The following is a 23,704-nucleotide window of genomic DNA, read 5'->3' on the forward strand; positions in this document are numbered from 1 at the left end:
TTTTAAGTAATTTGAGTGAATTTGAAAGTGGCTCAGTGTTAGTTTAACATTATCAGAATGGCTAAAAATATTATCTAAACCCCATGTTCTACAAGAAAAAAACCTAGAGCACATCTAAGGAAGTAAATAGATGCAGCCATCCTAGCCAACAGGAGCAAAAAATGAAGCAGTGGTTTTTCATGCTATTTTATTCAACATTAGTACTTGATAAGACTCCTGTCTTGCTTGCTTTCCAGTATATTATGATGGCAAACCAATGTTTCAATGCTGATTTGTAAGCTGATTAATAAGGTTAAGGAAAGCCGTCAGCTGGAAGTGACTCAACTAAAAGCCACAATCTCAAATTAAAGTTGGGCATTCTTAATCTTCTGTCCTTCTATTAATCTTGTGGTTTTAGAAGAAGACTCTCCTTCATGCTTAGAAAAGCTTCGCTGCAAGAGCTGCCAGGAAAGAAGGACCTGCATGGCAAAAAGATGCACGCGCTCTCCGTGCCAAAGCCCTGCCAACAGCAGCGTCACCTGTCACCCCAGGAGGGGATGTTTGATTTGAGGGTACCCCTAAGAAGCTCTCCGGGGATGCAGACTGCCAGGGTGTGCGAGCTAGACACAGCTCCCGTGTGCCTGCAGCTGGGATGACCGCAGATGGCGCTCTGCCACCACACAACACCCGCCCAGGACCGGGAGCTGCCCGGTCCCTCCCTGGCTGAACCTGACCGGGGCACCACGACCCCGCACCGGGGGTTTCTGAGCCCGGGGTACGCGTGCGGAGGGCGGGGGGCACTCACTGCTCTGTGAAATCCTCATTGCTGGTTTCTGGGTGGCCACTGCTGCTCCGGGGCTGCTGTCACTGGTGAGCTGCATGAGGTCATTGATGATGGCTTGCTTGTCGACCGAGCCCGCTGGCACGCCTGGGCGGCTGTCTGGGAAAAGCTGTGGTAACTGGCTGTTCTGCAGGTCATCCAGAATCTCTTCCAAGTTATCCAGCTCACTGCCCGGCTGCAACAAAGAACACACAAACCCCAGTACAGGTCGCTGCCCGCCGGCTGTTGGCCAAGCTGGGCAGCCCCCGGTGTCACACCCGCAGTGGCCTCGGATGTTCTGGCAACAGGCCTGATGTGGGGGAAGCTCACAAACCTGTTGGAAGGGGACTGGGAAGGCTTCCCAGGGCTGGTCTGCCCTGCTTTTGGGGAGCCCAGAGTGGCACTGGCACCCTTCAAAAGCCCCTCATGGGAACATATGATTCCATACCCTGTGCACTCTGAGATCAGTGCGGACAGCAGGGCTAACAGGAGAGCCAGGAGCGCTGCAGACAGGGGTTTATGTAGGTATAACTGCTATTTCTTGCAGCACAGTTGTATTTCTGATCTCTTTATGACTTGATTAAAAGCATACAATCAGAAAGTTACTTTATGGCTATACCACATGCCTTTTCTTTGATATATTCAAAACCTGAACACTGAATAACTCTACATAGGTTATCCGGCAAGATACATAGGATTGGGAATTTATTATACTCCTAACTTCACAAATCATTGAAAATAACTTCTCTGGAGCATGACAAGAGAAATCTACATCTACATATGAATTTACATTTAAATTCAGCAGAAAATTAATGAAACAAAGGTGGGAGAAAAATCAAGTTCACCTTACACTAACATGATTATTGACCTTCTTGTTTTTCTTATATATACTGATTTTCACTGGCCTTCTCTTTTGTCAGCTTCTCTGTCTAAAACCTCTCAGAATTAAAATAATTTTCTGACTGAAATGTGGAAATCATTGCAACTATATTCTCCAATCCTAAACTCTTGATAAAGGTAAAACTTGGGTAATAATCAAGAGCAGGGTGTCTGGTTTCAGTTTACTACCATCTTGAGCAGTAAATATATCATAACAGTATTTATAACAAATATCTACTCAAAATCAGTGTCTTCATTAGGAAATGTGCAATGACAGAGGAGAGGCAGAATGAGCAGCCACCCATGAAGGATGGGGAACTGAGAAATAATACCACAAACATGCAGAACTGAAATACAATTCTTTCACAGGATACTGTAGAAATACCTGACATGGCTTTAAAATGCCTACTGAGGTTCTCACAGGCTAGCTAGGAAGCACTGCACATTAGTCTGTACAGAACTCCTGCCACCACATCTAGCCTGCTCCTGGGAAGTCCAGCAGTTTTATACAAAGGTAGCTAAAATGCCCCAAGGTTACACTGCTAAGTGCTTTTCTTGGGTGACTGACTGCAAATAATCATGGTGCTATTTTTTATTATTTCCACATTATGTCCTAGTCATATAAATTGTAGTATATGATGCAAAAGAGGAGGGAATTCACTCCATTAAAAGGCAGCACATGGGTGATCTAGAGGCTGGTGTTATTGGCAAAATGGTAGGAAATCAGAGAATCAGAGGACTGGAAGAAATTTAAAGCCTCCAGGCAAAATCAGTGTATGCCATTCCCTATGGAAGTTCATACAGTTGCTTGTTAAAGATATCCAGAGACAGAAAATCCACAGCTTCCCTGGAGAATTGGTTTCAGCACTCTGCCATCCTTGCTACTCTTGTACTTCTTTTATCAGTCTCAACACAAAATCTCTCACACAGATATTCAGACCCTTCCTTCCAATCACATTTTGAATCTGGAGAACATACTGTGCTACCCCCTTTCTTTTTCTAACTTTTTCTGTATTTGAAAACACGTGCCCTTTTGTGTTTTAAGCTGAAATGAACACACAATCTCAACTTGTGAATTTTCTTCAGCAAATAACCTGTTTTCTAGGCCTCCCATTACTCTTGTTGCTCTTATTGGTTGCTTTCAGTTGAGTCACAAGTTTTGCTGAAGCCATGTTCAAGACAGGACTTAAAATGAAGCCTTATAGCTGCTGGGTAAAGCAGAAAATTTCCTCTACACATAGTATGCTTTGATGGCATATTCCAGAAAAGCATGTGATTCTTTTAATTACATGACATTTACTGACTCTCACTCATCTTGTCATCACTAAGATCCCTAGAACAGCTCGGAAAAACTCCTATTTAGTCACTTCTCCCCTCATATTAAAAAAAAAAAAATCTGAGACATTATTCTTGAGTAATGATAATAAATAGCATTTATTCACCCTGAATGTTCTAGTATTTTGTCTCTGTATCTCTTCATTGCAGCTGAATCTGAACTGTGTCCTCCAGGGTCTTTGCAGACATTCAAGTGCCACACCCAGCTTTACCAAGCTCTATTGTCACATCAGGTCATTCAGGTTAACTTAAAACACTGAGCAGCTCTAGATGCTGCACGAGTCCTGCAGCATCTCCATTTTGACAGTGAATCCTTCAATAACCACTGTGTGTGGAGGGATTTCCAAACAGCTTCCTCATCTTGACCATGCACCTCTCCCCCACCATAAGGAAAAGGGCCTTACTCAAATCTAAACACATTGACATGCTATTTCTATTATGCCAACAATTCTGCTACCCTCCTGCTGAAGGGAAACAGGTTGGCTGGTCCAAGATTACCTGCTCTTGACAAATCCCTCTGATGACTCACTGCTTTCCAGGCAATTACAAGCAGCTGGGTGGACCCAACACATCAGTAGAAAAGGCTGAGCCAGGAGGAATCAAAAGTGTTTATATGAAGGCTAAATCACTGCAGGGACAGGTGATAAGCAGATTCAAAAAGGTGCTCCAAGAGACAGCCATGAGTGATGTTTATAGGAGCTGCAGTTTGAGCAATGGGAGATCTGCTACAAGAAGACCACAAGAGCCAGGAGAAGAGACTGATATAGAGCATCATAAATTATAGAAGGATGATTCAGTACTCTTTGGGGAATTAAGACATATGGCCTTCATTACATGGATCTGAGACAACAGCAAAGGGAAGTTTTATATGTTGCAGGGGGGTTTTTTAGTTGGTTTTATGTGGGATTTTGTGTCATCTTTTGTTTTAGCATTCTGGCTACTGCAATTCTTTGTTCAAACACTAGAGATATATATATATATAAAAACAACCTCAAAACCAAACCCAAAAAAAACCACCAATGAAGAACATATTGATCCAAATGTGTCAGAAAACTGCACTCCCTAAGATGTTTCTAATTCCTCTCAGAAGTGGCAAAGAAAGGGCAAATACAACAGATGTATTACAACAACCCAAATACATAACCTTCTCCTTTTTTTTGCTTAATAATCAATATTAAATACTTGAACTTTATATTTTTATCAGGGTTCTCAACTGCTACAAAAGCTCCAAGAGATTTGGAATTAACACCAACCTATGATGTTAGCCTAAGTCTTTCCAGACTTAGCCTCAAATGGCACCATATGTGCAGAAACTACCATTAAAATATTTACTTGGTTAGATTAATGGGATTTTTATTTTATTTATATTCTATATTTACTTTGTTAATGGCCTAAATTGAATTTTGTGTAAATAGAGGGCACACCATAAGTTCCCTGAGAAACAATTATTTGTCAGGAATTAAAAAAAAACCAAAACATAAAAACCTGATAAAGAGCTAAGCATCACAAGAAAATTCTTGTGTGGGTATTTTCACTATGTCTGAGTAATGCAATTATGAAAATCACTGTAGAACTTGGGCAGTAGGTGCCAGAAAGTGTAAGACAAATAATTCTCAGGGATACTTTTGCATTTGAAAAAGTACTTATTTTATACTGTCATATACAGAAATACAGATTAAACTTAAGAGCTCAGAGAAGCTGTACCGAAAGGCAGCTGCACCTCAACATGAAGTTTGGTTTACAAAAGTTGCTGTTTCAAAGCCTGGCTTCCATGGATTGTGAAGGACTGGATAAGATACTCAAGCCTCCGGAAATCTCCTTCCTGCCATGGGCAATGCCCATAGCTTGCACTGTGACCCTGTATTCTAAGGACTTACAACAGGATGTCTTTTGGTGGGGACACAACTTGAAACTACACCTGATTTGCATAAATTTGAAATTTAGTTCATCTTCTACCTCAGAAGTACAGGCAAAGCATTTGACCGTAAGAGGCAAATGAAACCAAATCCCTGCTCCAAACTGGCAATATATCAAAGGATTATAAAAAGAAGGGAAAAAGAAATTAGAAGTGGAACCAATACAATATTTTTCCCCCTGGTAACTGCAATAAACATAAAATTGGCTAATTTTGGTATTAAAAATATCAAGCTATTCTATGACTAACATTTGAAAGCAGAACTCTAATTGAAAGACATTCAGAAAATGGAATCCCCATTCTTAGGTTCTGATAGAATTTCAAGAAGAAACAAATGTTCCTCATGAACTTAATGGATTCTGGACTATTAAACCAGAAATAGGTTTTTTAAAGATGAGTGGCATGTGTAGAGAAAATATGCTAGTACTGGGAAGATACTGGTTTCCACATAAAGCATGAATACAGGAGAATTGATAAAGTATGTGAGGAACACTAGAGCAGTTTCTGAGTTTTAGGACAAAAATGTACATACTTGAGATGATTTCTGGAACAGCATTTGTGCAGACTGTTGCATTGCAAAGTCCCTGTCAAACAGCCTGTACTTATGGTCTACTGAACAAAAAAGAGGAGAGTACACTTGTGGAGATTAGGGTTTTATTCCACGCTCCCCCAGGTTATTTCTCAGAGAACAAGCTGCTTTAGCAAGGCCGTATCTAACATTGCTCATGATGTTTCTCTAATGCTCCCCTGTACTTTCACTCTCCTTGCCCTCCAAGCTGTCAGCCAGTCCTTGCCACTTCTGACCACCTCCTGCTCACTACAGGGGCTGCTCCTGGCAGTGGGCAGTGGACAGTCAGGGAGAGCAGGAGAAGGCAGGTTTGCTGCTGAGGGACACTCTCTTCCCTTTCTAACAGCGGTGAGCCATATGACAACTTGTGGTGCTCGACAGCAACAGCCCTACTACGGTTGGTGCTGGAGGAAAAACCCTGCTGAGTATCCCCAGCAGGTCCTTCTTTCATCCCCTCCCCTCCAGCTGCTGTAACTGGAACAGCAGTTATAATAAAGCCTGATAACCATCATCCCACCAAGGAAGGGAAAAAGGTACGGCAGGGCTGGAAATATTCTCTGCCATTTGAGAAAGGCTTCCTGTCAGTTGCTGCTCTCTGCAGAAGAGTATGTTTAAACACACTACCTAGAAGACTGCTATTTTTAGTACAGTGGTGCACTTCAAAGCATTTCCTGCTCAGAAAGTCACACCAAAAGTAAAAGGAGAAAATGCAATGGCTCTGTTGCCTCCCAACACACTGATCTCCCTTGTAGAGGCCATCCCACTGCTGCTCTGCTGCAGTTTCCAGAGAAACTGCACACTACAGTGACTAATTACTTAAAAATACAACATTCCTCAGGGAGGAGAAGTTTTAAATAAACCTGCAAAATAGGTAACACAAGCACATGGCTAATTTTTACATATGGGAGGAAAAAGGAGGGGGAAGGATGCAGGAGGATGGAAGAATTTAGCTCGAGAATCTGTGTTCTAGTCTTGTACTAAATAGTTCCAGCTTTGATCTAAATTTAGGCAATGAGCACTTCCTGTGGGAGACCATCTTCCAAAGCTGAAGAGTTTTGATGCTAAATATTTTTAGTGATTTTATAATTGGGGTAAAGTGGTTATTTGTTTAAAGGCCTGGCCTTCAGACAGTTAAACACTTACATTATTCTATATTCCCCACCATTTCCTCTCCTACTCCATGCTGGACTTCTGTTTATTCAGCTCCAGGTTTCACTGCATTTTAAGTGGATTTTAAAGTTCTGTTTACAACCAACAGGAGCAACAAAAGCCCTTCTGTCATTATCCAGCAGTCTTCCATCACAGTGACAAGACTGGCCGCTCCATACCTTGGAGCTGAGGAAGCCCTTACCACTTTATCATGACTCCTGCACTGCTTTGTGGTTTTCTGAACAAACCCAACTCCCAGACCTTCCTGTACCTCCGGTTCTCTCTCTCCTGGGAGACAAACTCTGTCTCCAAATTTTAAGAAAAGGCAATACATCCACAGCCCGCACTCCAACCCCCTCAAATCCCTCCCCAGCCTCAGAACGTAAAACCTAAAAATAAAAAATGAATAGACCATTCACTTTAGGAAGTTCATAATTCAGGAGACCTGATTTTCAACTGCTTGAGGTTGGCAGTGCCTGGAGACACTGAAGTCTCTTTCTTGAAAGCTGCTTTTATAGTTAGTCTCATGTTTACATTTAGGGTGAGACACAAGTTGCCCATGAAAAAGTAAAGCAGCTAGTTTAAACTGTTCACCTGTGCTACCACTTGTCAATGGGAATACCAGTGAAGAACAGCTTACCTCATCTGATTTAGACACACAATAGGATAAGATTAAAAAAAAAAAATCCTGGACTATTTTTCTGTGTTTCCATCAACAATAAAAGGAGTTTGTAGGACTACCTTGGACTAGACAACTAGAGGGGACAGAACATGCTCTCTGAGAATTGATTCGTAAGCTGAACTGTTTCTTGTGTACTCCACAGAGATCATGAAAGATAATATTTTAATTCTTTTACAGAGTTAATTCTAGGGGAACAAACCATCTGAAGGCCATGATTTTGATCTACAGATGAAGGGCATACTTTTTTTGTGATTACCAAATTTTACATTCTTGTTGAGTACCTAATTTTGTACAACTGAAGATCTCTGCTTTCAATCTAGTACTGACTTAAATGTGTAAGATCTGAACTAGGAACTGAAATCTATCAGACATTTTAAAAATATGCCATTCTTGCTAGTTTAGGTGTGAATTTCTTGATATCTGTATTTTTCTAGCCTAATGAACCATCAGTTCTCAAAGAGAATCTAAACCCTACCTCTACAGACACTAAAAAATACAGGATTCTATTGAAAACTAAACTAACATCCAGGCTTGAGGATAAATCAGTGCAAATTTCAGTGAGGAGAAATTAGTACAATTTGGCTTGGTTTCCCCTAAAGTGTGAGAAGTATTAAAAAACCATGATTGCTCCTACATAGTGACAGTAGTTGTCAAATTTTGCAGAAACAAAAGCAACAAAGTAACCTTAGGAGTTGCCTGGATAACTGAGATTTTAACAATGCTGCATCTACACTGCAGTGGCACATTTGGCCTCTATTTTGTGGTTATAACCACTGTTGAAAGAACTGTCTGCTAGTGATAGACTGCCAAAAGGGCAAATAAAAAAAAAATAATAATCCAATGTTGTGTCTTGGGGCTAAGAAAATGTCATCTATCCCTCCTCAGCCTCACAATACAATATAGAAAATATAAACAAGAATGTCTTTATGCACACATAATAAAAAGATACAATGGGTTAAAAAAATAAACAAGCTGAAACCTAGTCTACACATTAGAAAATAGACAAAATTTTTAAAAGTAAGGATATGGCTGTGAATGAGACACATGAACATTTGCATTATATATGATGTGATCATGATTTACAAACTAAGGCTTCACACACAGGGCTGCCTGGGGATTAATGACCAGCTGGGAGATTTGATAGTGTAGGACAAATCTAAGGATCATTAACTCCAGCTAGTTATAACCTTCCCAGAAAATGTTTTATACTAAAATTGATATCGTAATTACCCATTTTATAAATAATATAAACAGTAACACTGAAGGAGCAGATTGCTTTCACTGTGTCCCCTTTTCTTGCAAAGCTCTGAAAACTGGAGCACTCTGGGTGGACCTGCTGCTTTTGGAAAGTGAATTCTGCATGAAAGCCAGTGTGACATAACACTTCTTAGCATAGGTCCCAACAATACACCATTTATTATTGTGTTGGGCAGCACAGCAACAAGTGATCTTGCACAGAAAGCTAAGAAATTCCGAATGCAAAATTTAATGCAGATAACCTTGCATGAGGAGACATGATCCCTGCACTGCACAATTCACCTTTCAGAGAAACTTGAGGCTGAATATAAAGAATTTTTAAGACAACAAGAAAACTCCATCAAATCCTCCAAACTGGCACAGAAGTCTATTTGTTTTGATTTTAACTTGCAAGTCAAGCATAACATGAAGACCAGAAATGCAAAGTTGTTATCAGTCCTTTCAAACAACTCCTGTTCTTGAGCATGAACCTGTTTTCCATGGGAGGAGTGTAGCTGCTATGCTGGGCTAGGTCAAGGACCCATTTAGCAAGCACAACAGCAGTTCAACCTCAGCCTGTGGGAAAAGCTGTCAATTAGGTAGCACTAACCAAGAGTCACGAGTATTTTCTCTTTGCCTGACTACCATCTGGGAAAGGCACCCTGCATTATCCATCTCCTCCCAGGCAGAGCCTGTGCTTTTACACAGCGTGATCACCAACTGGGAAACTGAGTGAAGACTGGATTTCAAAAGACAGGTAACAGCTTCCTGATGTGCCAAGATGCCACTCTCAGTGGAAGTCAGATGGCAGGAATGCAGGCCTGGAACAAGTCATTCACACATAACACAAAAATCAGCTTACCTGTTCATTAGGCTCAAAGCTTATCTCTTCTTTTTCCGTCCTCATAGCTATTAACTTTGTGCTACCGGAAGGGTCTGTCTTACTGTCCAACCGCTCCAGTTTTGGGGGTATGTCTGGTAAACCAATATCTTTAGTATCATCTTTATCTAGCAAGTAGCGAAGTAGTGCATTATTATTCTTCTTAGGACTCGCTGGCTCCTGTTTAACAGTCACCTCTGAGCCAGGAGCTGTGCTACTGGACTCCTGGTTCAGTTCTTTGCCTGTGGCCTCTGCTGTGAGCTTGGCCAAATCTACAGGAGAACTACTGTCCTGCAATAGTCTGTGCAAAATTTTATGCTTCTCCTTGAGCGAGGTTCCGTGTGCTGAACCAGACCCAGGCAACCCTCCCGTGGAGTCCTTGTTAATGTCTCCCATGGTACTGGACAAAGGTGAAGGCTCCATCTGATCCGATTTGGTGGTCAGCAACTGTAAGAGCTTTGTCTGGCTTTTTCCATCGTGCAGTTTATTCTGTCCATCAGGTCTCTCGCCACTGACAACGGGTGGCATGTTGCTATCGCTGTTGTCTTTCTGTTCTCCTGAATGGCAGCTGCTCTCTGCTTGTCCAGTTGTACCTTCTGATTGCTCCCCATATATTCCAAAGCAGTCTTTAGAGTCCAGGCTTCCCATCTTGCTTAGCTGGGGAGGATTCATATTCACAGGGGAATTTTGTAAATTTCCCATTTTTAGGTCAGGTGAAGCCAACGACGATCCTAGAGAAACGCCGTGGCCCTCGCTGAGGGCCTGAAGTGCGTTCAGGGAACTGTTGGTGTAGTTATGGCTATTTCCTGTGCTGCTGCAGACTCCCACAGGTGAATGTAAGCTTCCTGCAGGGGAGAACTGACTGGGTGGGATCCGAGGACTTCCTGCCACTCCAGGGCTTACACGATGCCTTGGGGAAAGCATAGAGTTTGGCTGCCCTGGGTTCATGCCGGGGCTGCTTTGAGAGGGGCTATTCATTTTTAGTGCATAGTTACTACCCTGAGGAGTGGATGCTTGTATGCTTGACACATGGTTCATTCCCCCTGAACCACCAAACCTGCCTGCTGGCATGCCCACTTGCTCCTTTGGGCCATTTATGGCAAAATTTATATTGCTACTGATGGTCATATCCTGACCTGGGTTCCCACTGCACATGGCCTGATGGGCAGGGCTGCTGGAACTAATTGGGTTCAATATCTTCCCCATTCCTTGTCCAGTCAAATCCTGATTCATTCCACAGACATTCTGCTCTCTATGTGGCGAGAGGAAGAAAAACAGCCTGTTAGCTAAATGGCAGTGGCCAACTTGCAATTACATTACGGAAAAAGAAGCAAAACCCCAAACCTCACTTTAAAATAACACAAAACCTCTACAATCAAAAACAAATCAACAATTTGACAAAACTGATATGCAACTCTCAACATGGCTGAACACTGACAGTATGGTTTTTCAGTGCCTCATTAGAAAACAATGAAAGAGAGAAAAAACAAAATTGAACCTCATTTAAATGACAGTCATTAGAAATGCTGATAGGTTACAATTTCACACTCCCTTTAATGTATCTCTCCTCTACAATTTGGCAAGAGCTAACTTCTAGAACTGAAAGAAATCTCATCTGAAACATATGACCCAACAAATACATGTTTTACAAGACAGCTGCGGACAGCTGTTTGCTGGAGTTTTGAATTTCTCTAAGTTAGCCCCACCACAAGGCTGGAGTGGGCTATTTGCCCACCAAGTTCATAGTGAAAAGAAAGTTGAAAAAGTCACATTTTTACACTGCCAGAGTATTTCAATACTGCTCCAAAACAGCCTGTGAGCCAAGGGAACTACTGGATACTTGTTCAGAATGAGAACAGTCTGTTAACAATCCAGTCCTGCACAGGCATTTAGGAAAAGGGGAGAAGAAAAACAACAAACCACACACAGGAGCTGAAACTCATATTTTAGAGATTTAAGCCTCAAGACCGAAGAAAGAGAAAAGAGAGAGAGACACACACAGAGAGAAAAAGCTCTTGTGAGAGCACCTGAAGGTCACTTTTCCTCAGTAGATTTTAATTAGTTTATGGGAGGATGTAATACACTTTTTACTCTGTGCTAAAACTTAAATAGGAAAATCAGATATATTCCCAAATGCTAAAAGCTACAAAAGAGACAGAGTCAAGTAGGTTAGAAAGGCAAAAAAATGAGATTCTGACAAAAAAAAAAAAAAAAAAAAAAAAAAAAAAAAAAAAAAAAAAAAATCAAATCTACTCTGGACTTCCAAAACCAAATACAAATGGAACATTCCTAATATGCATTCTCCATGAGACAAAAACCATTCCTATTTGCACAGTATAAGTAAGTGCAGATAAACCTTCAGTTTTGCTAAAGTGTGAGTAGCGAAATAATTGAAAAATACAAAGTAGTGAACCTCCTTGTTCTGTATTGGTTACCTTAGGTATAAAGGCAAAGGTGAAAAGCATTAACTATAAAAAAGGAGTATTTTTAAAACCTTATTACAAGTACAGTAGTACCAGCACTCTGCTAAAAAAGTGCAAGAAAATTTATGAGTACTGTTTAAAAATTATTAGTGCTTGCTTTTTAAAATGTAAGATTTGGCACTTAATAAAATATTAGGTCTATTCAGCAATCCAAAGAAAACAAATTGCAGACAGCTTTTAGTTGGATCAATCTACAATTTCTATAACATGGTTTCAGTTATAATTATGTTTAGCACTGTTTTCTCACTCTCAAGAAAAATGATACAGAGGACTGGGAATAAAGCCTGAAACAAAATCTGATACAAATACACCAGGATGTGCAATGACTTAATAAAAACTATATGTTAAAGTTCTGATGTCAGTGATTACTCAGTCCTGACTTGAGCATATTCTTGTCTCTACTTTTTGAAAAAAACCCCAAACTAACAGTAGCAACAATGCTTAGGATTGGACATATGAGAGCCATTAAGCCAAGCACCAGAAAAGACAAGGCATGAAGGGAATCAAAGAATTAAGTAACACTCTGTCTAAAGTACAGCCCTAAGTAATCATAACATGTTTTTTAAAGAAGAACCAGAACCAATAACAGAATGTGAACTACAAGAATTCTAAGTTTTGTAGATTTAACTACTGTTGGAAAGTTTCTTTTATCTACTATGCAAAATACAGGAAATTAAAATACTGAAAATAAGAACATGGCATTGAAAATCCACCATGCCATTTTTAAATTCTGAAACAATCTTACAGTCTTTCCCTGCTGCAAGCATTGATTTCAAAATTTTACTTTGTTTCCATCATATCAGTTCTGGGTCAACAGAAATCTATCAGCCTTAAACAATCTATTTTCTTTGGCAACCTTGTGCTTTGCCTGACTCTTAGCAGAGTGAGGATGCAAGGAAGTGGCCAGGATTACCTGTGAAGCATATGCAAGGAGATGACAAGCTGAGGTTCACTGGTCGTCTGAGAACGGATGAGCTTGCTCTTCGTTTGGGCAGAGACGATGGTGCCATCCGAGAGGGAAAAGCGATAAACGGGGCTGAAGGCCAGCCCCTGCCTCAGCACTGCAGGCAAGCACAACAACACAGGTAAACTCATGACAAACTGCAGGGCACCTAGCTCGGCTGCTCAACATCTGATGCTTAGCACTGATACTGCAGGTGTGGTGCTAATTAAGCAAAATAAATAAAAATAACATTTTGAAAATGAATAGATGCAATGCGTACAAAAAAAAGGATCCCGCATGCTGTAGGGGGATCAAATGAGAATCTGCAAGGAGTGACAGCAATAACAGGAAGATGCTGTGAAATAGAATGTATTCCAGGAGCAGACAGGAAGCTCTTGATGTCCATTTCACTTTTCATCAAATATGTGTCTAATTCCTTTTGCTCCTCAAACACTTTTTCACTGAACCATTACATCATGATGATTTGATATAAATGTCCTTAGTTTTTAGATCATCCGCTTCCATTAGCCTGTATATTCTCCTCCTTATTGCCTGCCCAAATTGTCTCACAACAGTTACTCTCACTACTTCTTTAATTTAAAAAAGGCATAAACTCTTACCTAAGAACAATTAGAAATGAGAACTAGAAAGAAAATCATTACTTTGAAAAGAACAAATACAAAATATATATAGCTAAAAAATTACAAATAAAATTACCTACATCATACCTGGGGCTCTGCTACCCTTTCTCAATGTTGATTGCATTTCAGATTTGGGGTTTACTTCACTGCACACAGTCTGCAGCCCTTTAAGTTTTTAATGTAAATCTGAACTTTAACAACTTCAGTTTTTTAACGTCCCTACACCCCTGTGACACTTCTTTAATGAAATATTAAAACATGCTTTGAAAAGGAAATCTCCCAAACATTTATTCTACTGTTCACTCTCTGCCATCAATGAAACAAGTGTGGTCACTTAAAATTTAGAAGTAAAATACTTCAAAAATTTTCATATAATCATTTACTGAAAAAAATAGGAATGAAGCACTACAAATACATTTAATTTCTTTTTTTTCATACATCTGTATTTTCTGTGAGGTTCTGTCTCTCTCTTTTTTATTTTATTTTTTTTTACTTAATAGTATCATGTGATCTTCATTTCATTGCTAGTCTTTTAATATTTCCTGTTGTAATGAAATGACGTGGTTTTCCAAGTCTGGCCTTTATTCTTCTGGTCTACAGAGCTAGCACATTTTCAGCCTTGCAAGACTGGTTACGATTGCTTTCCTTCCCTGTCCCCCACTGTTATATATTGTTCTGCAAGGTTGCAAAGTATTATCTAGGCAGTGAGAAAACAGGAAGCACAATTTAAACAACCAGAAGGGGTTTTTCAGCGTAAAAATGTAACGAAAAACAAAAACCTACAACAGTGAAACAATACAAAACAAAATTTCACTGTTAGGTATGTCATTGTTTCAGTTTAACCTTTGGGCACCAGAAGGTCCAAAGCTCTTAACTTTAGCACATACCACACCAGGAAATTCCAGTACTCAATGCCAACAGGATACAAGTGAAATCTCTACTTAAATCATTTTCCAAACTATTTCTTTAAGCAAACAAGAATGTTTCCATATTCCTCTTGAGGAAATGCTATTTTTCTGACTGTGGCCAATAAAAACTTACCATATATTCTGCATTTTACACTGAGAGATAATTTTAAAGCATGCTTTTTATTGTTTATCAAGCTAATGCTGCATTTTTTTTCACACTGCAATGCTGGATTACATGTAGGAGATCACTACTTTCTTTGCTTCCATTCTCAAACCACAATGACTTGAAAACTGCAAGCACAAAGATGCTCCAGCCCAAGATATGACTTGTTTTTCTTCTCCATACTGCAGGGCAGGGGAGCAAAGTATTTCAGCCATTATTCCTCTTCAGTGCTGCATCATTTGTAGGAAAGTAATTCCAGAAGTTTTCCCTCCTCTTACCACTCACTCTTTCCACTTTGACAAGAAGAAAAGAGCCCTCTCATTTAGATTAATTCTACAATTTACATGATGATCCTAAGCCACAACTGCAAAATGATACAGTGTAAACTCCAAAACATTTATATTTTTACCACTTCATAGAAAGCTTAAGAAAGGACTAAATCAACCTTTGGACTCAGGGTAGTAGCTGCTAATTTGGTCAGGAATAACTTCAAGAAGACTGAAATAAAGTGCTGGGATAACATAACACATACCCTGAAATCATCTCTGGCACAAATGGGTCCTTACCTTCAACTGCTCTCTAAACCCCTGGTGTAATTTTAATTGCATACTGCCTTTTTCACTTCTGTCTGAAATCACAGCACAAGGCTGTGAACTTTTAGCACTTCTAGTGTATATACCCCTGTTATCTAAAATAACACAGCATTTCTGTGACCCCGCATTTCTAAAACACCACCTGAAGATTTCAGGAAAGGAGAACATATTAAAGAACATTTAACTAATGCCTCATGACTAAAGCTCTTTTTTTTGGTGTGTATTTGGTGGAATAATTTGATATTCCAGTTACAATTTAGAATCCAAGATGACATGTCTGTTGCTTAATGACCATGGTAACTATTTGTTACGAGCCAGCTGTAAACTCTGCTCTTTAAACATGAACCCAAAGAATGATGCTTCTGTACTGGAAATGTTCCAGCTATTCCCAATAGGTTTTGAAATTACTTTCCCATGGACTAGATAAGGTTATTTGCTTTTATTAATTTGGGTCTGTGTTACTAGAATTAGAGGTATAAGGGTTTTATGAAAAATCTCTACCACAGAAAGCTCATGGGGACCATTCCAAAGTGCAGTACTTTCCTGTTTCTCACCTGCCATAATCTTGACTGAGTAGATGTGCTTGTGGTATATCCTATAACACTTATCAGCTAGATAAAGTGCCACAGCGTAGGTTTCCAAACAGTATGAGAGGTGCAGCTTTGGGAATTTACACTCAATGTTTCTCACAGGAAATGTGACAGTAAAAGTCCATTTTTGTAAAGAAGGGGAATACAGGCAATGAACTGCAATGTGTGAGTTGAGGTTTTGAAGAAATAATGGTCAGCGAACATTTTGGTGGACAACATGCAAGAGGGTCTTTCCTTCCAAAATAATTTTGACATTTTGAAGATTTAAAACACACTCCAGGATGGCACAGTTGTAACAAGAAGGGTAAAACAACCAGTGAGAAAGCTGAAGACATCCCTAGAGAGCCATAAGTAAAACAGCTTGAGAAAGGGACTGTCAGTATCTGGTGATTGTTTCCTGAAAGCATAACAAAGAGAGCACAACCAAGAGATACAAATGGCAAACAGGTTAAATACAAAAAGTACTAAAAGTATGAAACCTAACCTTCCTGGTGATGCCTCTTGGCGAAAGATATTTCTCCCTCATGCTGTGAATGGAACCTCTGAATGCATCTTCTCACCAAATCCTCCCAGCCAGGTTTCATAGCTGCTCGCATGGTACTTGTGTCCAATGAAGTTATTTTGCCTGATATTAGATACATTAGAAAGTATTTGTTATAGCAAATTCTCCAGTGAGGAAAAGGAAATAAAATTAAAAACTTCTACTCATATTTCACAATACCTTGAAGATCCTGGCGTGTAGTAAAGCTCTCTGATGAAGGAAGAAGTGGTCTTTCCTTCATTGGAGCTCTTCTTGCAACACAAATCAAGCAAGACTGCAAATCTTAGAGAAAAAATGTTACTTCGTTTTATTTTTAGGGAAAGGGGTTTTGCTTCCACTAAGAGTTCAGAAATACTTTTAAAAAGTTCCTTAAATCTATTTAGACCAAAATACAGATTTTGTGCCAATAAACGCATAGACAAAACTCAGAGGGTTTGTGTCTTCATTAATTCCTAAAACATTAAATAAAACAGGAAAGGTGGGTTTGTTTTCTTTCAGAAGAAAAATTAACAAGGACTCTACCACAATCCATAAGTATTGGCACATGTTATGAATCTACCTGTAGTAGCTCAACCACTCAGGAAGTAAGTAATAAAAGAGAATATGCTGCATTCACAAAGAGCACATTTCTTCAACACTCACCATTTCATACTTTAAAGCCAAATTCCTTAAACTTGCCTCAAATGCTTGTTGTTCCTGAGAACTCACCTTCACAATAAGCATCTTTACTTACCTGAATACTTATAAAACAATCTGAGGAAACTTACCTGCTGAAGTAGTAAATGGTAAAGGAAATGGTGAACCACGATTGTCTTCAAATTCTAAGAATTTGAAAAATTGCCCTTGGAAACCTTCTTCCTAGTCAGCTACATTTTTCTTACAATTTCAGCAATATAAAACTAGGGTATCTCCTTTTGAGGTAAACAGAATTTCTCTCAGTTCTCTCAGCTGGTTTAATGAGTACGTGCATGCAAGCGTATATCTTCATAGCCAAAACAAAAGCACATTTCTACAGTTAAATTAAAAAAAACCCCAAAACCTAAGAATTTTTCCAGTTTTCAGGACTTAGAGGTCACTTTATCAACTGCTCTGAAAGTACATTAACACAAACTGGAAATGGTAATTACCTTCACCGTCCTCCTTGAAGGAATTTGGTTGAGAAACAGCAAAGCACTGCATAGTTTCATATTTCTGATGTGCTTCCTGGTTATCGTGGCCTTCTTCAGAATCAGCCAGAGGTTTGACCAGCATCCGACAATTGAAGGTATGGCTGTTACGCCTAGGAGTGTCTCCAGACCAAGATCCCCCATTCACTGAGCAAAACCAAAATCAGAGAGTGACATAAATCTGGTACCAGACATTTCTGCTGCTTATCCACAGGAAATTATCAAGATGTTTTACAAACTGGTTGGGAAATAAGCTCATTTAACAACAACAACAAATTAATTTTAATATTAAAGCCCAAAGCAGCACATAACTAGGTCATTTATAAAATTAACAGATTTTAAGAGCACTGCTAATTTGTTCAGCTATTATGTTTTTACAAGTGACTCAAAGTGACACAGTAGAAAGGAGAATGAAAGTCTAAATATTGGTGCATATAAAAGTTATACAGCACAGCAAAAGCCTACTGACTGGGTAGATCAAGTTGATTTATGAGACTGAAAAAAATAAGACAGTATGTAGGATCTTTCCAGTAAACTTAAAAGGTACTTCTAAAAGACAGGGCTGCATTGTATAAAAATCTCTGTCCAGATTAGAAGGGAAAGAAATGAAACTAATATGCCCTTATAAAAACAGGAAGCAATACAATAGGGACTATATTGAAACACACAGTCACAGCTACAATGGGAAAGACTGAAGGGTTGAAATGACCTGGGTGGAGCTGTGGATAAAACTAAAGCCTAACACGGTGCTTAAGACAAGTAAAAAAAGAAACAAAATCCTGAGATGCACAAATATAGGTACTGGACATCAGTCAGAGCGAATCACTGATACAACACATTAGGAAATGGCAGGGTCATATTTAAAATACTCTTTGCTTGGCCTCTTCAGTTATAAAATGCAATAAATGCAGTAATATATTGACTTTAGCCATTTACATTTTTGCTTCTTCAGAGTATATAAGTACAGTAATAAAATGCTAAAGTGAATTGAGCAATACTTTTTAAACTGCTGGGAGTAAATGAGGAAGCCAGTATTGACTTTCTCTTTCTTTTCATCTCCTCCAACACTCAATAGCATTAAAACTAATATTAATATGAATCCAAAAATGGCTGCAACTAACAAAAACAGTTTTTGAAAGTTAAGAGTAAGTATTGCGAAGATCAAAACCATTGAAATGAAAAAATCTAACATAAGGTGGTTTCTGCTTTTTCTTTTGTATTTCTCCTTTCCTGGGCCATTTTTGGATCAAGCAGCCTAGACAGAGAACTAACAGAGAGTTCACATAGCTAATGCTGTCTTTTAGTGATTCACTCTGGAGATCCATTAAAAAATACCAGCTAACATGAATTGCTAAGAGCAATTTTAACAAGGAAGAATTTGAAAAGAGTGGAGGATGCTTTTGAGAATAATATTAATCATTCATACTCTATATATACATTAAAAATAAATAGTATATATGATGAAACTCTAAGTAGTGTCAGGACATTAACTTAAGTTATTGAAATGATGACTTACAAAACCAAAGTTAAATAAGCAATGGTACAATATCAGGAAAAGGTACATACCTAAAGATTTTGGCAGCAGGATTTTGACAAATTCATTGTGGTCCCCTACATGCAGGATGCTGTATATGCTTGTGTTCATCAGCTCTTCTTGGTTGTACCTCAGGTACTGTGTCACATTCTCAGAAACAAACACAACATTACCCTCTGGGTTCACTACAAAGAAGAACCCATCTAGGGCCTAAAGGGGGAAAAACAGAAAACCAGAGAGAGAGAAAAACACAATAGCAAACAATCAGATTAACAAAATACACAGAAAATAAATACGCAATTCAGAAGACATAACTGAGTTTTTCCTCATCCATCCCAGTTCTTACATTATTGCCTGTAAGAGCAAAGGACACATTTCAGATTGAGCATCTAATCTTACTTATATGACAGCAGTGCAAAAGCACAGAAAGATACACACCTTGCAAAATAATGAAACCCACAATCTCCAAGCATGATTGCAGATGGTAGAAATATATCATCCCTCTAATTTTATGTCATATGAGCAGATAAAAGGGGAATACAGTTAAACTTAAAAGCACCAAAGCTTTTTGTCTAAGCATTCAATTAACAATCTACACAGACTTCTGCAGTTTTGCCTGATTTATTCACCTCTCTACGGATTGGCAGGAAATCACTAGAAGAGTTGTTAGTTATTGTATCTCCAGGGACAGAAATAAATTAGAAAAACAGGCCACCCACAATTCATTGTGGGTCAAAACCAAGTGGATCCATACTAAATCTGAACACAGCTCACAGCAAAACAGTCTGAACAAGGAGAAGCTGCCACAGCAAGCACAGGGCATTTTTATTTGACCCAACCTGTATCCTGTACAACTCATGTGTCGGTCTCAGCAGGCAGTTCTGTCCACTGGTTACAGAGAGATGTTTAAAATATTGCACATTACTGAGCAGTTAGCAAATCCAGACAATAAAAGAGAAGGCTAAGGATGGATTTTATTTCTGCTTTCAGCCACCTAGCAGAAGGATAAAGAGAAGACAGACCCAGGCTCTAGGCTAGAGGTTGACAAGGGAAGGATGAGATGCAGCAGACACAGGTTGCAAGTCAATGTCATGGAGATACAAGAAAAAAAAAATTCCACCATGAAGGTTGTCAGATATGGGAAGAGACTTCAAAACCACCTTCCAGGGATATTCAAACCTTGCCTGGACTCAGATCTGGGCCACCTGCTCTACTCACACCAGACTGCAGTGGGAGGTAGGCATACCCAAGCTCCAGAGGTTCTTCCCAAGCTGAGTTAGATGAGTTAAATAATGATTCTGCCCCAGGCTAGGGTCAGTGAAAGCACAATGCAAGCAGAGCAGCTGAGCCAATGGCTGACAAACACTTTCTTTGTTCTATTTTAAAATTAAAACATAATAAAGCTCACAAAAAAATGTGTGTGTACTTTCCCTGACTGCCTCTAAATTAAGATAAACCAAGTCTTTTTTTCCTCCTGTGGGCACAAATTCTAATCTCTGACATTGTCTTTTATCATTGCCTTCTTTTTGTTTCTAATAATTTTTGGTTCCTCCTGTTGATTCACTTTCTTTGTGAGCTCCATCCTTTATATGTACTTTCTTAACATTCATTACATTTTCCTGCTGAGTAGTATTTATTTTAACTAATAAAGATTTACAAATTAATTAATAAATTGAGGCTCTAGTATAATTTTCAGCACAATAATTTCTAATATAATAATCAGCATCTCTGCTGTGGATTAGTGCCTTAGGCTGCATTTCACCACCATTTAAAGCCAGTGTATGCATGGCCTGTTACATTTAGTATTTCCTACACCACAACAGCAACCTGTACTATGAAGAGCTGGACTAGAGAGCTGAGTTGGCTGAAAACTAATTAAAGAAAAAAAAGATGCTAGCCACATCAGTGCCCAGCTGGCCAACCATAGAAGCCACAGTATTTAGAGCTGGCAGAAGGGTGTGGGTTTGGCTGAACCATCCTGCTTGGCAGCTGTCCACACGTTAATTCACAGGGGCTGCAAAACCAAAGCTATCACAGATGTTTATACGAGTCCTAAGGAGAAAATTTTCAAAGGTGGAGATGGCAAGCAAGAGATTATGAGAGTTACTGGCATCTCACAATAATCTTCAGTTTTCCCTACTGTTTCCTAGAGTGGCAACTTGTTTGGCAAAGAAGTGCTCTCTGTGCTGTTCCCTCACAGCTGCTTCTTGAGTTGATCACAGACGTGACCATCTGGGCTTAGAGTAACAAAGTATTTCAGTCTCTCATTTCTTTCCATTCTCTTAAGAAAATCATCTTGCAGGTAAGCAGCAGCAGGCTTTTGAGGAGAAGTTAGTGCACCAAGACACTTGAATATTTTAGAAGCCTCGACTTTTGCAGTAATTTCTTATTTCTGTTCCCAGATGTGAGCCACCACAATCAAAAACTTTTCAGTTAAGAGCTATTGGGAAAATGGGTGAAGAAATAATGGACAGTATGATGGAAGAGAAATCAAGAAAACATATTTTAGATTATATATTGGAACAGAAAATACATTTGTGTTCTTTGAGATGTTGTCATCTTGCTCTTGACTATTTTTCCACACTTTCTTCCTATCTACTTTATGCTTTAAGCAAGAAATATGTTAAAATATTCCTCAGAGGCAGCTGCCTGATGAATTTTACTCACTTTCTTCAGCTGGAAACACTCATTATTTTGAGTATTCTTCAGTTTTATTCTCTAATAAAAACATACAATAACATTTCTAAACCAAATCAACTAATAAACTGTTCATCAGCATTGCAATTTTTATTATTATTTGGCAATGAGAAAAGGTAGGGGGTTTTTTAAGAGGTTGTATAAAAGAGTTCTGGAAAGATTAAATAACTGAATTGCATTTCCTTAAGGTGATAAAGACACAAAGAAAGTATCTGTAGTCTTTCCACAGCAAATATAGAACAACTTTCAGTCCTTTTCAAGTTTCCTGGTGTAAAAGGACCATGGTTCATTAATTTCCACAATGTTTCATTGTTCATATGCAAAGGAAAAATAAATTAAATTGAACAACAGAGTAAATGGTTGATTTTACATGACATGTTTGCTGCAGTAGCCAATCCACAAGATATGCCATGAAAAATATAATCTTATTCTTATTTTCCTTGTCCTTACAAAAGAGGTCCTTACAATTAAATGAATAGAAAATGAAAGATAAATTTTAACATAGCAGTGTAAGAGATGAATGCATAACCTTGTTTGATAGCAAAAACAACAACATTCAATTCAGTGAGTATGTATAATAAAAATTAAATAAAATATTTTGTTACCCCAACTTTTCAGAGAACAATGCCTTCAACCTGTCTAATCTTATGTTTTGCAGTGTGAATTTTATTTCACGTGCAGTATAGAAAACTATGTCTTCATTTGACCAATTATGAAAAATAAAGCAGATACTTAAAACTATTATACAGGCATTCAGAAATGGCAGAATAATTATGCTTCTGCCAAAGCTGGCTCCTTTAGCTTGATTCAGAGCTTTATGTTACCTAAATTTACATTTATTCTTCCTTATAGATAAAGTCCACAGTCAGAATGGGATGGGAATAAACAATCTGCAAGTGAGTTTGAGCAGATAAAGCAGTAGTGCCCATGGCATAAGCATCCCCGTTAACATACCTACCCAACATTACTGCTAACACACATTTGCAAGCTAGGCTTGAATCATACAGCCTTTTGGGGTATCAAAATAGCTGCTAAAATCAGACAGAAATCTTAACAAACTGAAATACACATCCTGAAAAATCTCTCCCAGATTACTTTCATATTCCAGAGGGAAGAATATTCTAGAGGGCTGCTTCAAGCCCTGAAATGAAAATATTAAAGCAGTATAGCAATGACATGCATTTTTGGAGGAATATTATTCACTTGTATGCTGCAGTATATACTAAGCCAATGTTTAAGTGCAACAGGTCTTCAACAGCTGCTGTGGTTCAGAAAAAATAAAACATGCACAAGCAGACACCCAAGACTTGGTGTCAGCTGAAGCCCCTCAAGCTGTCTGTGTCACAAAGAAGCAGAACTCTCTGGGCCTCTCCCTACTCCAAGTTAAAGAGAGATTCATTACTGAATGCAAGAGAAATAAATATGCTGCCTACTCTTTAGTGACATAATCCCAAGTAGCCAGAATGGCTTATCTCTCTTGACCATTCCTTCACAGCAACCTCTGACTACATTTCATTTCATTCATCCTAGGAGGAGCAGAACTGCCCTAAATACAGGGATTTTGTGCTCTTTACCTCAAGCATCATTGGTCCAAGTGCATCCTTGTCGATGACACTCTGACCTGTAGATGATACATCTGCTTTTTGCACTTCATCTTCATTAGCTGCTGCTGCTTTTTCTGCAAGAGAGAATACCATGTGTTAAGCGACAGAAGACTGATCTCACTGATACACCAAGAGCCCACAGAGTATTGAGAAGAGCTGTGAAATGCTTACAGTGCAACAGTTCTGAAAATGAGATTAGACAGTCTCCCATAATGATTCAACGGAAGCACAGCTAGCCTATTTGCTTCTCAGTTTTCAGGTCTTATGACACAAATGAAATAAATTTCTCATGTTTCTCTGCTAGACATTTCACCAAACTACAGAGCCTAACACTGGGCAAAGACAAGGGCTCTTTATGAAGGTGCACTGGGCAAAAACTAGGCTCAAGGTCTAGTAGA

The 23,704-nt window shown here is 39.0% G+C and overlaps 1 protein-coding gene across 5 annotated transcripts in view; it reads right to left on the reverse strand.

Annotated features, from left to right (window-relative positions):
- The window catches only part of NCOA2 (nuclear receptor coactivator 2), a 187,810-nt gene that overhangs the window by 28,171 nt on the left and 135,935 nt on the right, over window positions 1-23,704 (reverse strand). For all 5 annotated transcript variants that reach the window (XM_030237618.2, XM_030237614.2, XM_018910971.3 and 2 more), the window contains 8 exons: window positions 23,277-23,380; window positions 19,038-19,215; window positions 17,433-17,618; window positions 16,486-16,587; window positions 16,249-16,389; window positions 12,840-12,987; window positions 9,426-10,695; window positions 785-995 (listed from right to left, as the gene is read on the reverse strand). In XM_030237618.2, the coding sequence (XP_030093478.1) occupies window positions 785-995; window positions 9,426-10,695; window positions 12,840-12,987; window positions 16,249-16,389; window positions 16,486-16,587; window positions 17,433-17,618; window positions 19,038-19,215; window positions 23,277-23,380 (2,340 nt within the window). The remainder of the gene's footprint in view (window positions 1-784; window positions 996-9,425; window positions 10,696-12,839; window positions 12,988-16,248; window positions 16,390-16,485; window positions 16,588-17,432; window positions 17,619-19,037; window positions 19,216-23,276; window positions 23,381-23,704) is intronic.

This window comes from Serinus canaria, chromosome 2 (genome assembly GCF_022539315.1).
Source record: "Serinus canaria isolate serCan28SL12 chromosome 2, serCan2020, whole genome shotgun sequence".
In the NCBI taxonomy this organism is placed as follows: Eukaryota; Metazoa; Chordata; class Aves; order Passeriformes; family Fringillidae; genus Serinus; species Serinus canaria.